Below are 11,326 nucleotides of genomic sequence, written 5' to 3'. Positions count from 1 at the left end.
CGTGCGCCGAGGGCGCGGGAAGCCACTTCTGCCGCGGGTGGCGGGCGGGCTCCCGCGTGTGTGCCAGGGCCCGGGCCCAGCGGCCCTGCACACACACGGTTGCGTGCGGCACGTGACCACGGTAGTTCCACGCAGGGTTTGTCTCCTTGGGTGCTGTGAAGCTGTGCGCGCGCAGAAGTCGCCAGTCAGGGTGTGACCTCCCGGGCCCTGGACAGCTGTACGATGCCTGGTGGTGCAGCCCCGGCTGGGCCAGCGGGAGGCCCCGGAGACATTGGGCCGCGGGGCATGGCGGTCCCCGCCCCCTTTACTGTGAGGCGTGCAAATGAGCCGTAGTTTGGCAGTGATGGCTTAAGTTTTCAAACAATGAGTGTCAACTTCTGTAATTGAAAAAATCCCTGATGTTGAAGGAAAAGCTATTTAGATGTCAAATGCAAATCAGAGCCACAATGATAAACATTTCACTAGAAAGACCCGGCTATAATGACAAAGAACTAATGTTGGTGAGAGTGTGGGAACAGGAAGCTTCATACATTGCTAATGGGGTGTAAAATGAAAATAGGCTCAGCTGCTTGGGAAGCCAGTCTGGCGGTTTGCTGGGTTAACAAGGTCAGTGCGATCCACAGCCCCATTACTGGTCTGAACCCAAGAGAAATGGAGCTGTGTGTGCGTAGGACTCTCTCACAAATAGCATTATTTGTAATAAGAAGTAGACATCCAGATTTTCACTGATGAATAGATGAAGAGGGTACATATAGTGGATTCGTCATCATTCAGCGGTAACAAAGGAATGAAGTCTCAAACCCGCAGGCTGCCACAGGGGTGGCCCTGAAAGCTGCTCCCTGAAAGCATTCAGCCAGAAATAGCACGTGGTGTGACTCTACTTACAGGAACTGTCCAGAACAGGCCGGTGTAGACAGATTAGTTAGTGAGAGCCTGTGGCTGGTGGGAGGGGAGAACAGGAGGCGACTGCTGCTGGTGGGTTCTGTGTGGGATGTGGAAATCTCTGGAATTAGTGGTGGTGTGCACATTTTGTGGCTCCAGTAAAAACCACTGAATTGTATGCCTGAAGAGGATGGGTTTTATGGTTTGTGAATTCCACATCATTTAGAAACCTCTAGACAAGGAAAATTCCATCCGACAGGTATAAATGTTTAATATCTAGACTATAAGGACAACTACATTAAGTTCAGTAGCTACCTCCATAGCAAGTTGTCACAGGACAACTCCACCCTATCCTACCCTATAGGATGAAGCACAAACAAGAGTCACATGGAAAAACTCACAGCCTCGTAACAGGTAATGAAGTAAATTAAAATCAGGCAAAACTCCACTACATCTCTTAAGCCATCAAAAATTTTTAAATGGCAGACATTGCTTGAGGCACGAAGCCACTTTCCGAAGGGTGGTATGGCCCACCCAAGTGTCTGCAAACAGTTCACATTCTAGGACACTTAGGAACACGGGAGGGGAGACCATGCTTATGGGGGGCCGTGGGGAAGGTGCCCAGGACCCCGTCATGAAATGTCCCAGCCAGGGGCCTGGGACCAGCCTCAGGCTGACTCAGGCGAGCGCGGGCACATGTGGCCACACAGCGAGGCTCCCTGAGGAAGCAGCTTGTTGCCTGCCCTGGTCACGACTCCACGTTCTGGGGTCTGGGCGAGACTGCATTCTAGTCCAAGCTTGACTGTCTCTTGTGTTCCTTGTCCTTAGATCTCTTCACCAGACCACAGGGACTTACGGCCGGGCCGGGCAGCCTGAGCCTGGATCTGCGCCCAGGCCATCCGCAGTCCACGGGCTGGCATTTGGTAGCGAGGTCTGACCACTGGGTGAGGGTGAGGTGAGGACCAACGCTCAGGACCAGTCAGCACCTTTAAGAACCTTAGTTTGATACTCCAGGAGCAAAAACTCAGGAGGACACCCTCGGCGTGGCCTGAGGCCAGCTGGGTGGGGACCGCAGCTCGGAGCTCTGGGGGCTGACCCGCTGGAGGGTCATCATCAGCCGCTGGCCCCTCTGAAACCTGGGGTCCGTCACCAGGACTTGTGTTCTGTTCTCACCCTCGGTTTGCCGACATCTGTGTGCCACCGCCGCCCACCCCCACCCCGTCTGCGCCTGTCCATCAGCTCCTCAGGCACAGACTGGGCTCTTACCCACCCCATTCCCCATAGCCCTGGCCACCGTGAGCTCAGTCATGACTCGAATGTGAATCCAGACACAAGGCCGGGAGCGTGGAGATGCTGTGTTGGGCGTTCAGTGGGGCCACAGGTCCTCCACTGGGCAGATGGTCAGAGGGTCCATGTTTTTTCCTCCGTCATGTGTCCCGGGGCTGAAGATGGGCTGAAGGGGCCCAGGGGGAGGGGAGCTGGTGAACGAATACATGTGGGACTTGGCCGTGACGTTGTAGAAGGAGATGCTCCCCGCCTTGCAGTCCAGGAAGACGCCCACCCGCCTGGGCGGCTGGGGCATGTGCAGGCGGGTCGGGGGGAGGGTGGACGCCTGGTACTCGGTCCGCTTCGTCATCATCACCACCCAGTAGCCCTTCTGGGGCGACAGCGTGATGCTGCCCTTCCGGCTGGCCGACGCGTTGCAGACGCCCAGGACCCAACCTGTCTTGCTGCCCACCTCCACCTCCCAGTAGTGGCAGCCAGAGATGAAGCTGGGGACCCCCAGAGTGAAGATGCAGCTCTCGAACCTCTCAGGGCTGTCGGGTAGGCGGTCGGACTTGTTCCCCAGCCTCACGCTCCGCATGTCATCAGAGAAGAGCAGGTTGCAGTGGGCGGTGGCGGGGTCCAGTATCACCACAGCTGCAGAGAATGAGGAGACACGGCCCTGAGCCACGAGGCCCCCCCCACACCGGGAGGCGTGGACAGGCCACCCTTCCAGCAAACCGAGGGCAACACAGACCGGTTGTCCAGTCCTCTCACCTCCAGCAGGACACTTACTCGCATATGCCTGAGCACCGGTCAGCTCTGGAACTGCAGAGAGAAGGGGGGGTTTGAGCACCCCCATTCTGAAGGGCTCAATCCACCCTGGCCCTGCAATATGAAAAGACGAGGGCCCCTGCCCAGCACCCAGCCCTGTGCCTCCCAGGGTCCCAGGCTGCATGGAGACAGGAGATGAGCCGGCACAGCCAGAGGCCCGGCACAGTTGGGGCGCGGGGCGCAGCCTGCCTTCCTCCCACCTCTCCCGGGCTCCCGGCGCACGCCGGCCGGCCACTCACGGTTCAAGGCTTTCATTTCCACGTGTAGGGTCTCTGGAAGGAGAACGGGAGCTTGAGTTAGGCCCCCGGCTTGGGACGGACTGAGAGTGGCTGGAGGCAGAGGACAAGGGCTGGTCATGGGCTGCGGGCTCGCGGCGCCGGGCACCTGCCTGAGAACTGTGTGATGGCCCTCGCCATGGCCTGCGACTTCCGGTAGAGCAAGCGGAGCTTCCTCTGCACCTCTTCAGGGGTGGCCCACGGCTCAGGGACAGTCGCCGTCTTGGCCCTGGAGACAAAGGACCGTTGACCCGAATGGCCTGAAGCGTGAGCCCAATGACAAGGCCCCGCCAGGCACCCCCAGCCCCACCGGGGCTGTGCAGAGAAGAGCTGCCCCAGACGCTGAGTTCTAGACTGTGCGCTGCTTTGGCTGTGGCTCGCACTGCCTGGCGTTTAGAACCCACTGCCCCCCGAAACCAGTCAGGAGGAGGACAAATACCAGATGAGAGAGAATGAGAGGGACAGAGTAAACTAAACCAAAACAAGCCTTTCAAATCTGACCTCAGAATCGAGGTCACCAGCAGGGAGTGTGGGAGTTGGGCCCCGTGGGCCGTAGTGGAGGATTGTTGGGGTTTGGGCATGGTGCAGCCCTGTACATCTGGGGAGGCGTGAGCCTGCATCCCGAAAGAGTACACAGTGTTGGGGCCTCCCTGGGGGCGGGGCGCAGGGCTTAAAGTCTCAGCCCTATCAAGCTACCGCCAGCCGCTGCGACCTGAGTCTGATCCCCGGCCAGGCAGTGACCCCCAGGGTGCCGCAGACCCCTCCTGTCTCCCCGCTGCTCCCTCAGCAGCGGGTTTCAGTGGATCCGCCTGTTCTGCTCTCCACTCTGTCTCTGGGGAGTCCGCTCACCCCATGCCTCCGCCCCAGCTCTTATATGCATAAATAAATAAATATCTTTCTTTAAGATTTATTTATGCACACAGAACTGAGGTACAGGCCAGAGGTGCAGGGGTGAGAGGCTTCCCCAGAGAGAATGGGGAGCAGAACAGGCCGACTAATGAAGTCCACAGCTGAGGGGGCAGTGGGCAGGTCAGGAGAGGTCTGCTGCGCCTTGGGGGTCACTGCCTGGCCGGGGATCGGACTCCGGCTGAGGCGCTATGGCCGGCGTCATAGTGCTGAGCTTTAACCTGTTGCACCACCAGGAAGGGCCCAAATAAAAAAATCTTCAAACAAAAGTACACAGTGTTGTAAACCAACATTTCCTTCATAAAGAAATCAAGTGGAAGTGTGCAGAAACCAGCAATAAGTGCTTCCACATACATTTTGGATTTTTTTCCCACATATTTTCAGTGACTCAAGAACTTAATATTGACTCATATGAACATGACTCATATGAACATGACTCATATCTGTATGAGTCATGAAGTTGATTTTTTTCCAAAAAAGAAACCACCGTGCGTTTCAACAATGGCCTGGAACTGGAGCTGGTGCGAAGCCCGCCCAGGGTAGCTGCCAGTCACTGACTGCTGCCTAGCGGTTTTCTTCCGTCCAGTAGACAGCACCCTGGCTGGGGGCGCAGGGCGAAAGCACAGCGCTACAGAGCTGGCGCAGCGCTGAAGGCCAGGGAGGGACCAGGGCGCAGCAGGCCCCGTCTCCGCCCGCCGCCCCTCCGCAGGGAGTCTCAGTGGCTCGTCTGTCCCGCTGCCCACTGTCTCCCGTGAGGTTTCTCGCTTCCTGCACCTCTGGCCCGCACCCCAGTTCCCCTCCGCATAAACGAAGAGATCTTAAAAAAAAAGAAAGTCTTCAAGGCTGCGGGGATGGCGGAGTCACGTCCCTCGGGGGCTGCCCCTCCACCCCCTCCTGGCGCTCTGGCGGGACACCCCAGGGCATGCGGCCCCCCGGTACCTGTGCAGGATGGCCCCGACGTCCTAGGAGAGAAATGAGAGGCCTCCGTTACCGGGCTTCTGGGCACGGCCTGGGCCCTCGGCCCCTGGCGGGTGAGCCCGACTGAGGCGCCCTCCCGCTTCTGACTCTCCCCACAGGGGTGGGGGCCCCGCACCAGAGCTGCACCCAGGACCATGCCCAGGAGCAGCTGCAGGCGGGGCCGCCCCGATATGAAGCTACTGAGGCGTAAGCAGCATGCCCACCAGCACCCATCCTCAAGGCACGCCGGCTGGGCATCACCACGGGCTGTGCTGGTGGCTCGTGCCAGGGCGGCGGGCGGGGCGGCTCACCCGCATCAGCTCCCACTCTGGCTGGCCCTGCTTGGCCTCCAGCTGCCCGATGAGCTCGTCGAGGAGGGCGATGTCCCGGGCCACTCGGGCACCATGTGTCTGCCCGACCTGCTCGATGGCCTGCTCCAGCTCCTCCAGTTTGGCCACCAAGAGCTGCTCCTGCTGCTTCAGAAAGTGGCCAACATTTTCCAGCTGGCACCGGACCTTCTGCTTCTGGATCCCGGTTTGTTTCTAGGGCACAGGGAACACAGAGTAGGGTTGGGGGTGCGTGTGCCCAGGGGTTCCAGAGCCCCTGCAGGGGGTGAGCAAGGGGTCACCTCCTCAGCCTACAGCTCTGTGGCCTAGAGCAGGGGGGGAGATGGGCTCGAATCTTGCCCAACAGACGCAGGGCGGGAGGGGCTGGCCTCGGAAAATGCTCTCCAACCCGCTGGTGGGCAGAATTGTGCCCCCACCATTCATACCTGAAAGCCCCAACTCCAAGACCCCAGAATCTGACTTCCAGCTGGAAGTGGGGTCTTTGCAAACATGACAAGCGAGGTGAGGGCGGAGGGTCTGCCCGTGACTGGTGTCCGTGCAGAAGGGGAGACCCGGCCGCCAGCTGGCGAGAACATGGGCACGGAACCCGCCTGGGCGCCAGGCCCCCCCTCCAGAGCAGGGGCCTGCCAGCTGCAATCCGCCCAGCACACGGCCGCCAGGGCTCCTGCCGGCCCCAGAGCCAGCGTGAGACGTCTTTGCTGTTTGGGCAGCCCAGGGCCCCGCCCGCCCCCAAGCCTCTGGGAAGGGACTGACCTCTCCCCGGCGCTGAGTGGGGCCGCAGCCGTGTGCAAGGCTGGGCGGCGGGGCTGCCACCCCCTGCCCCCCACTGCTGGGTTCTCAGAGCGCGGGCTCCGGCTGAGAGGCCTCGGGCCCCCTCGCCCCCTCCCTCCCGCAGGGAGAGGGCCTTGGGGTCCACGAAGACTGGGCCTTAGGGCCTCACTGCCTCTGGCCCGAGCACAGGCGCCACGCTGACGCCTGGGAAGCCCGTTGTCGGGGCCAGGGCCTCTGCCCTGAACTTCCATCCTTTTGCTCCGATTAAATGCTGCCCGGCGTGCAGGCAAGCGCACCAGAACAGGGCGCCCTCCCGGGGCCTGCCCCTGCTCCCAGCAGGCCCCAGGCCCACCGCCCGCCCAGGAGGTTCAGGGCACCGCAGAGGGCAGGACGCCTCAGGCCCGCCCGAACTGCCCAAATCGCGTCATTTCCTCCGCAGTGGGGCGCTGGGGCTGTGGCCTCCACCTTCCCCTACGTGGAGGCTCCTGACGACACTGCGTTGCACAACCCATGCACAGCCGCTGCTCGCCTCTGTGACCGGCTTCCTCCACCCCCGTGTGGCCGTGGGGGCTCAGGAAGGCTGGCCCCTCTGGCTTCCCTGGGGCTCCCCCGCCTTCCCCCAGGGGAGCCACGCCCGCTGCTCCACCCCCAGGCTCCAGACACCTGGGCTGGCAGGAAAGGCCCCCTCTGGCCCCCCAGGCTGGACCCCAGCCCCAGAGAGGGCGCTGCGGGCTGTGCTTCGGGCTGGGGTGTCCGGCTGCAGCTTTCAGGGAGATGCTTAGCTACTGAATTTAGAAAGTGAATTTGGATTTTGTAAAACAAAGCCCGAGGACACCTGGAGTTGAAACTTCCTTTCCCAGGCTCCCACCGGGCAGGTGCACGCCTCCCTGTCCCCAAGGGCAGGCGGCCGTTCTGTTTCCCTGGGAACCAGAACATAATCTTGGGGCCCTCCCTGGGACCCCCCTCTTCTTGCAGGGGTGAGCCTGCAGGGCCCGAGCACCCTGGCCTTACCAGGAAGTCCGCCGTCTCTCTCTCCCGCTCCGCTCGCTGCTTCTCCCCGGATGCCCGCAGGCCCTTCAGACGCTCCAGCTGCCCGTCGATGTGCTCCTGGGAAAAGCCCGGCCTTGCAGCGTGAGCTTGGCTGTTCCGCGATGCCACCCCGGGAGGGGCCCATCCATTGCTGGGGCAAGCTGTGGGGGTGCCACGGGCCAGGGGAGGGGCACCCAGCAGGAGGGGGCCGAGCCTCCGCGACCAGGAGAGGCGGTCAGCGAGTCCCCACGCCCGAGCCTGCGCCCAGCCAGACCTGAGGCGGCCTCGCGCCCACCAGCGAGACCCGCCTTCGCTGGGCCTGCGCTGCGGTTTTGCCCACAGCCCCGCGTGCTGGCCCCGAGCCCTGGGGCTGGGCGGGGGCGGGGGGGCGGCGGCGAGCCCCACCTTGTACTCCAGGGCGGCCTCCTGGATGGGCAGCACCCGATGGCCGCGGTGCTCCTGGCTCAGCCTGCAGATGAGGCAGACGGGCTCCCCGTGGTCCTCGCAGAAGAGCAGCTGGGCCTGCTGCATGTGCCGCTCACACTGCGGCGGGGCACACCCTCGGGCGCCCCCGGCCGGGGCTCCTTCCTGGGCGGGCAGGGGCGGACACCCCGCCTGCTGGCGCGGCCTCCCTGGGGACAGAGCGGCGGTCTCTGAGCGGCCAGCCCAGACGCCTGCGGGTGCTCGCCCCTGCCGGCCCTCACCTGGGCCTGCGCCCCACACAGGCCCAGGGCCGCTCCAGGAGCAGTGAGGGGCAGAGAGCGGCGGAGAGCAGCCCTGACCAGCCGCGCCTGTGCTGCGGCTCCCGCACTCTGGCCGAGAGATGTGAAGGGAGCTGGCGAGAGCACCTTCCGGAAGCGTCTGGAACCTCCCTCGGGGATGCTGTTCTCTGCCTGTATTCTGCCTGGAACGAGGGTGCCGCCACCTGAGGCCATGAGCCGGCGGCCACCCGGTGAAGCAGGGAGCCTGGGCTGGGCCCGTGGGGCGTCATGGGCTGGGGGCAGCCGCTGCCCACGGCCCACACAGTCCTCAGACCTCCCCATCAGACCTCAGAGTTCAGCTCAGGGCTTCCTCCATGGGGCACAGGGTGGAACGTGGGCGCCAGGACCCCCTGCCAGGTGTCGGTGGGAGACAGGGCGTTGGACCCAGACTTCCCCAGGTGCTCCGCTTGGGGTGCACAAAGCCCTCGAATCCGAGGACTCCCAGAGCGCCCCAGAGCTCCCTGACCTCCAACGCACCGCTTTGTGGAGGCGGCCATGGTCCACGCTCACCCGGAGCCTCAGGGGCGTGGGGCCCGGGTGGGGAGAACGGGAGCCTGGGGTCCTGCACCCGCCTGTCCCGAGGACGCCCGGCCATCCGGCTCTGGGTCGGTTCTCACCTGCAGGCTGGTGGCACAGACTGCCCGCCGTCGCCCCTGGGGCCGCGGGGGGCTCTGGGCCTTCCATTCCAGTTTTCTCCCAAGATGCTGTGGGATCTGGAGGCTCCCAGGTTCCCCCCTCTCTGGTCGGAAATGCTGCGGAACGTCTACTCCGGAGGGCCCCCCCTTCCTGGGCTTGGGGGTGAGCTGGGTTCCCAGCAGCCCCCCCATCCGGAGCGGCCCCTTGGCTGGGGGTGGGCGCTGAGTCTTTGTGCTCCTGAGTTAGAGGAGTTTCTGGGTTGGGGGGTGCCCCCTCCGAAGAGATGGGGATCTCAAGACTCTTGGGTCGCTTCTTTCCCGACGGCATCCTGAGGTCTCTCTTTGTCAGGGGCCCGGCGCTGGAGAGCCCCTGGAGCCTCCCCGCTGAGCTGGCGTTCCTGCGAAGCCCGGTGCCAGAGTGGCCGCCCCTGTCCCTGTCGCCGGGCAGCTTGCCGGGGGCCGGGCCCTTCCTGGCCGGCTGAACGAGGCTCCTGGCCCCCAGCTTGCCGGCCGCGTCTGGGCCTTCGGGGCCCTTCTGGTCTTTCCGTTTGCCCTGAGGCCTCTTCTGGGAAGCCCTCCCGGCTTCCGGCTGGCCAGCGGGCAGGCCGGCCGCCCCGTAGCCACTCTGCCGCTGCCCGTCCGCTTCGGGGCTGCCGGGCGGCCGGGGGCGCCGGGGCCTGCTGTCCCCGCAGGAGCAAGGCGCTTCGCAGTTGTCTGCGCAGCCTTCTTGGACCAGGTAGTCTGAAGGGAGACAACAGACACTGGATGTGAAAAGGTGCCTAGGACCTGCCAGGCCAGGGCGCGGGGCGGGCAGAGCCCCTTAGAAGTGGGGGCAGCAGGACGCCTGGCTCGGCACCTGCCTGTCCTCGGCCTTTCCAGACTCCTGGCCGGAGGGCGGCTCAGCGTGGGGCCTGAGAGTGCCCAGTGCGCGGGGCCAGGCCCTCGTCTCTTGGTAGACGCCTGGACGCGTTACGGCGCAGCCAGACCAACGCGAGTAATCGGCGCGGAGGATTCCGGCGTTTCATAATCAGGGTTATGAAAGCCGGCTAATCTCCGGAAACGAGGTACAAGCCTCCACATGCTGGTGACTTCGGGCGGCACCAGCAGCACCCCGCCCCTAGGTGGGCGACCTCGAGGAGACAGCCACAGCCCTGCCCGGGGTGGGGGCAGGTGGTGAAGTGAGGTCGGGGCGGAAAGGGGAAGGCTGTGGCGCCGCTTCCAAGCACGTGGCCTCCACTCAGGAGCCACCAGGGGTGAAGGCAGAGGCTTCGCCCCCCAAAGGTGCCCAGGCACCCGCCGCCCCCGGCTCACGTTCAACCCCCGCGCCCCGCCCCACGCCCCGGCTGCTTGCAAGCTCACACCAGAACCTCAGGAAGACTGGCCGCAGGTCACGTGGCTTTTGCCCTCCTGGCCCTGGCCAGTGCCTTCCCAGCAGGGGGAGGGAGGGGCGGGATGGGGAGAGCTGCGATTCTGCACCTGCCAGGGGAAGCCCAATGCAGCTGCACTGCCCTGAGGCCCATGGCTTCTTTCGGCCCCTATTATTGTCTTTTAAAGATTTATTTATATGCACACAAGAGCGGGGTGCAGGCTGGAGAGGACTCACCAGAGACAGAATGGAGAGCAGAACAGGTGGGCACACTGCTGAGTTGGGTCCCTGGCCAGTGACTCTCAGGGCAAGCAGACCCCTCCTGTCTCCCTGCCGCCCCCTCAGCAGTGGATTTCTGTGGATCCTCCTGTTCTGCTCCCCACTCTGTCTCCGGGGAGTCCGCTCACCCCCACAGCTCGGGCCTGTACCCCAGCTCTGTATGCATACATAAATTAAAACTAAATCCTTTTTTTAAAGGTGTTAAAGAATTCCGAACTGAAATCATTGACCACAAAGAGCCACTCACCTGCCACCCCGTTCTGTAGTGGGACAGCAGGTGGTGTGTGCCCCGGAGCCCACCTGTCTGCAGGTGAGTGTTAGGAGAAGGGAGAGGAGCCCCCACAAAGGCGCACCGCCTGCCTCTCAGAAGCCCCTGGGAGCTCTGGACCCCTCCAGTGACCAGGGCGAGGGAAGGGGCCTGTTTGGCAGACTCTGGGCCGAGGTCACACTCCTAAGCCCCAGGCACAGGCGCCGGGCAAACAGCGCTTCCCTCTGTGGCCTGCTTGCTCCGGGTGCAGGCAGTGGGGGGAGCTCACTGGGGCCCTGGCAGGCAGCGGGGAGGGAGCACTGCCCAGCGTGGGGGAGGGAGGCACTCACCTGGACCGAGGGCACGGTGCAGCTCCTCTGCCAGGAGGTTCTGGTTGATGGCCTTCAGGATTTGCAGGGTCAGCCGCACAGCACACTGCTCCCCATAGTGACTGACCAGCAGAGTGGCCACCTTCACCGGCCTGGCTATCTGGAGCTGGCCCCGGGGGATCCTGCGGTGCTCGTTCTCCAGGCTGGTGTTCTGCAGCTTGAACTTGAACTTCTCAAAGTCGTAGGGCACCAGCTCCTCCAGGGAGAACAGCAGAAGGTCACTGGGGGACTTGGCCATGCTGCTGGCCAGGAGCGCGGAGTCGGTGGTCAGGCTCTGGCGGAGAAGAAGGCTACCAAGCCAATGGCCAGCGCGAAGGGGCAGCTGGAAGACAACGGGAGCACAGGAAATGAAGGGGCAGCTGGGAGACAACGGGGAGCACAGGAA

General features: G+C 63.3%; 1 protein-coding gene across 1 annotated transcript; it reads right to left on the bottom strand.

The window, feature by feature from the left end:
- Positions 1 to 2,235: 2,235 nt before the first annotated feature.
- Positions 2,236 to 11,188, bottom strand: MEFV (Mediterranean fever). The gene is made up of 10 exons (XM_004691794.2): positions 10,903 to 11,188; positions 8,643 to 9,401; positions 7,670 to 7,896; positions 7,247 to 7,342; positions 5,429 to 5,659; positions 5,100 to 5,122; positions 3,368 to 3,483; positions 3,219 to 3,251; positions 2,941 to 2,973; positions 2,236 to 2,802 (listed from the first exon to the last, which is right to left on the bottom strand). The coding sequence occupies exons 1-10, from the start codon at positions 11,177 to 11,179 to the stop codon at positions 2,249 to 2,251; spliced, it is 2,349 nt and encodes a 782-aa protein (XP_004691851.1). The 5' UTR covers positions 11,180 to 11,188; the 3' UTR covers positions 2,236 to 2,248.
- Between the last annotated feature and the right edge of the window lie 138 nt (positions 11,189 to 11,326).

Source organism: Condylura cristata, unplaced genomic scaffold (genome assembly GCF_000260355.1).
Source record: "Condylura cristata isolate star-nosed mole 26May11 unplaced genomic scaffold, ConCri1.0 scaffold00032, whole genome shotgun sequence".
Taxonomy (NCBI): Eukaryota; Metazoa; Chordata; class Mammalia; order Eulipotyphla; family Talpidae; genus Condylura; species Condylura cristata.
Note: the sequence above shows the minus strand (reverse complement) of the source record. Positions and strands in the feature narration are given on the sequence as shown.

Bases quoted from the DNA above. Each gene is read 5' to 3' on its own strand.
- MEFV (XM_004691794.2), bottom strand. From the start codon at position 11,179: ATGGCCAAGTCCCCCAGTGACCTTCTGCTGTTCTCCCTGGAGGAGCTG. The intron at 7,897-8,642 runs GTGAGAACCGAC...CTCTGTCCCCAG, and splicing joins TCTGTGCCACCAGCCTGCAG to GGAGGCCGCGCCAGCAGGCG. The intron at 2,803-2,940 runs GTAAGTGTCCTG...CATTCTCTGCAG, and splicing joins CGGTGCTCAGGCATATGCGA to CTGTGGTGATACTGGACCCC.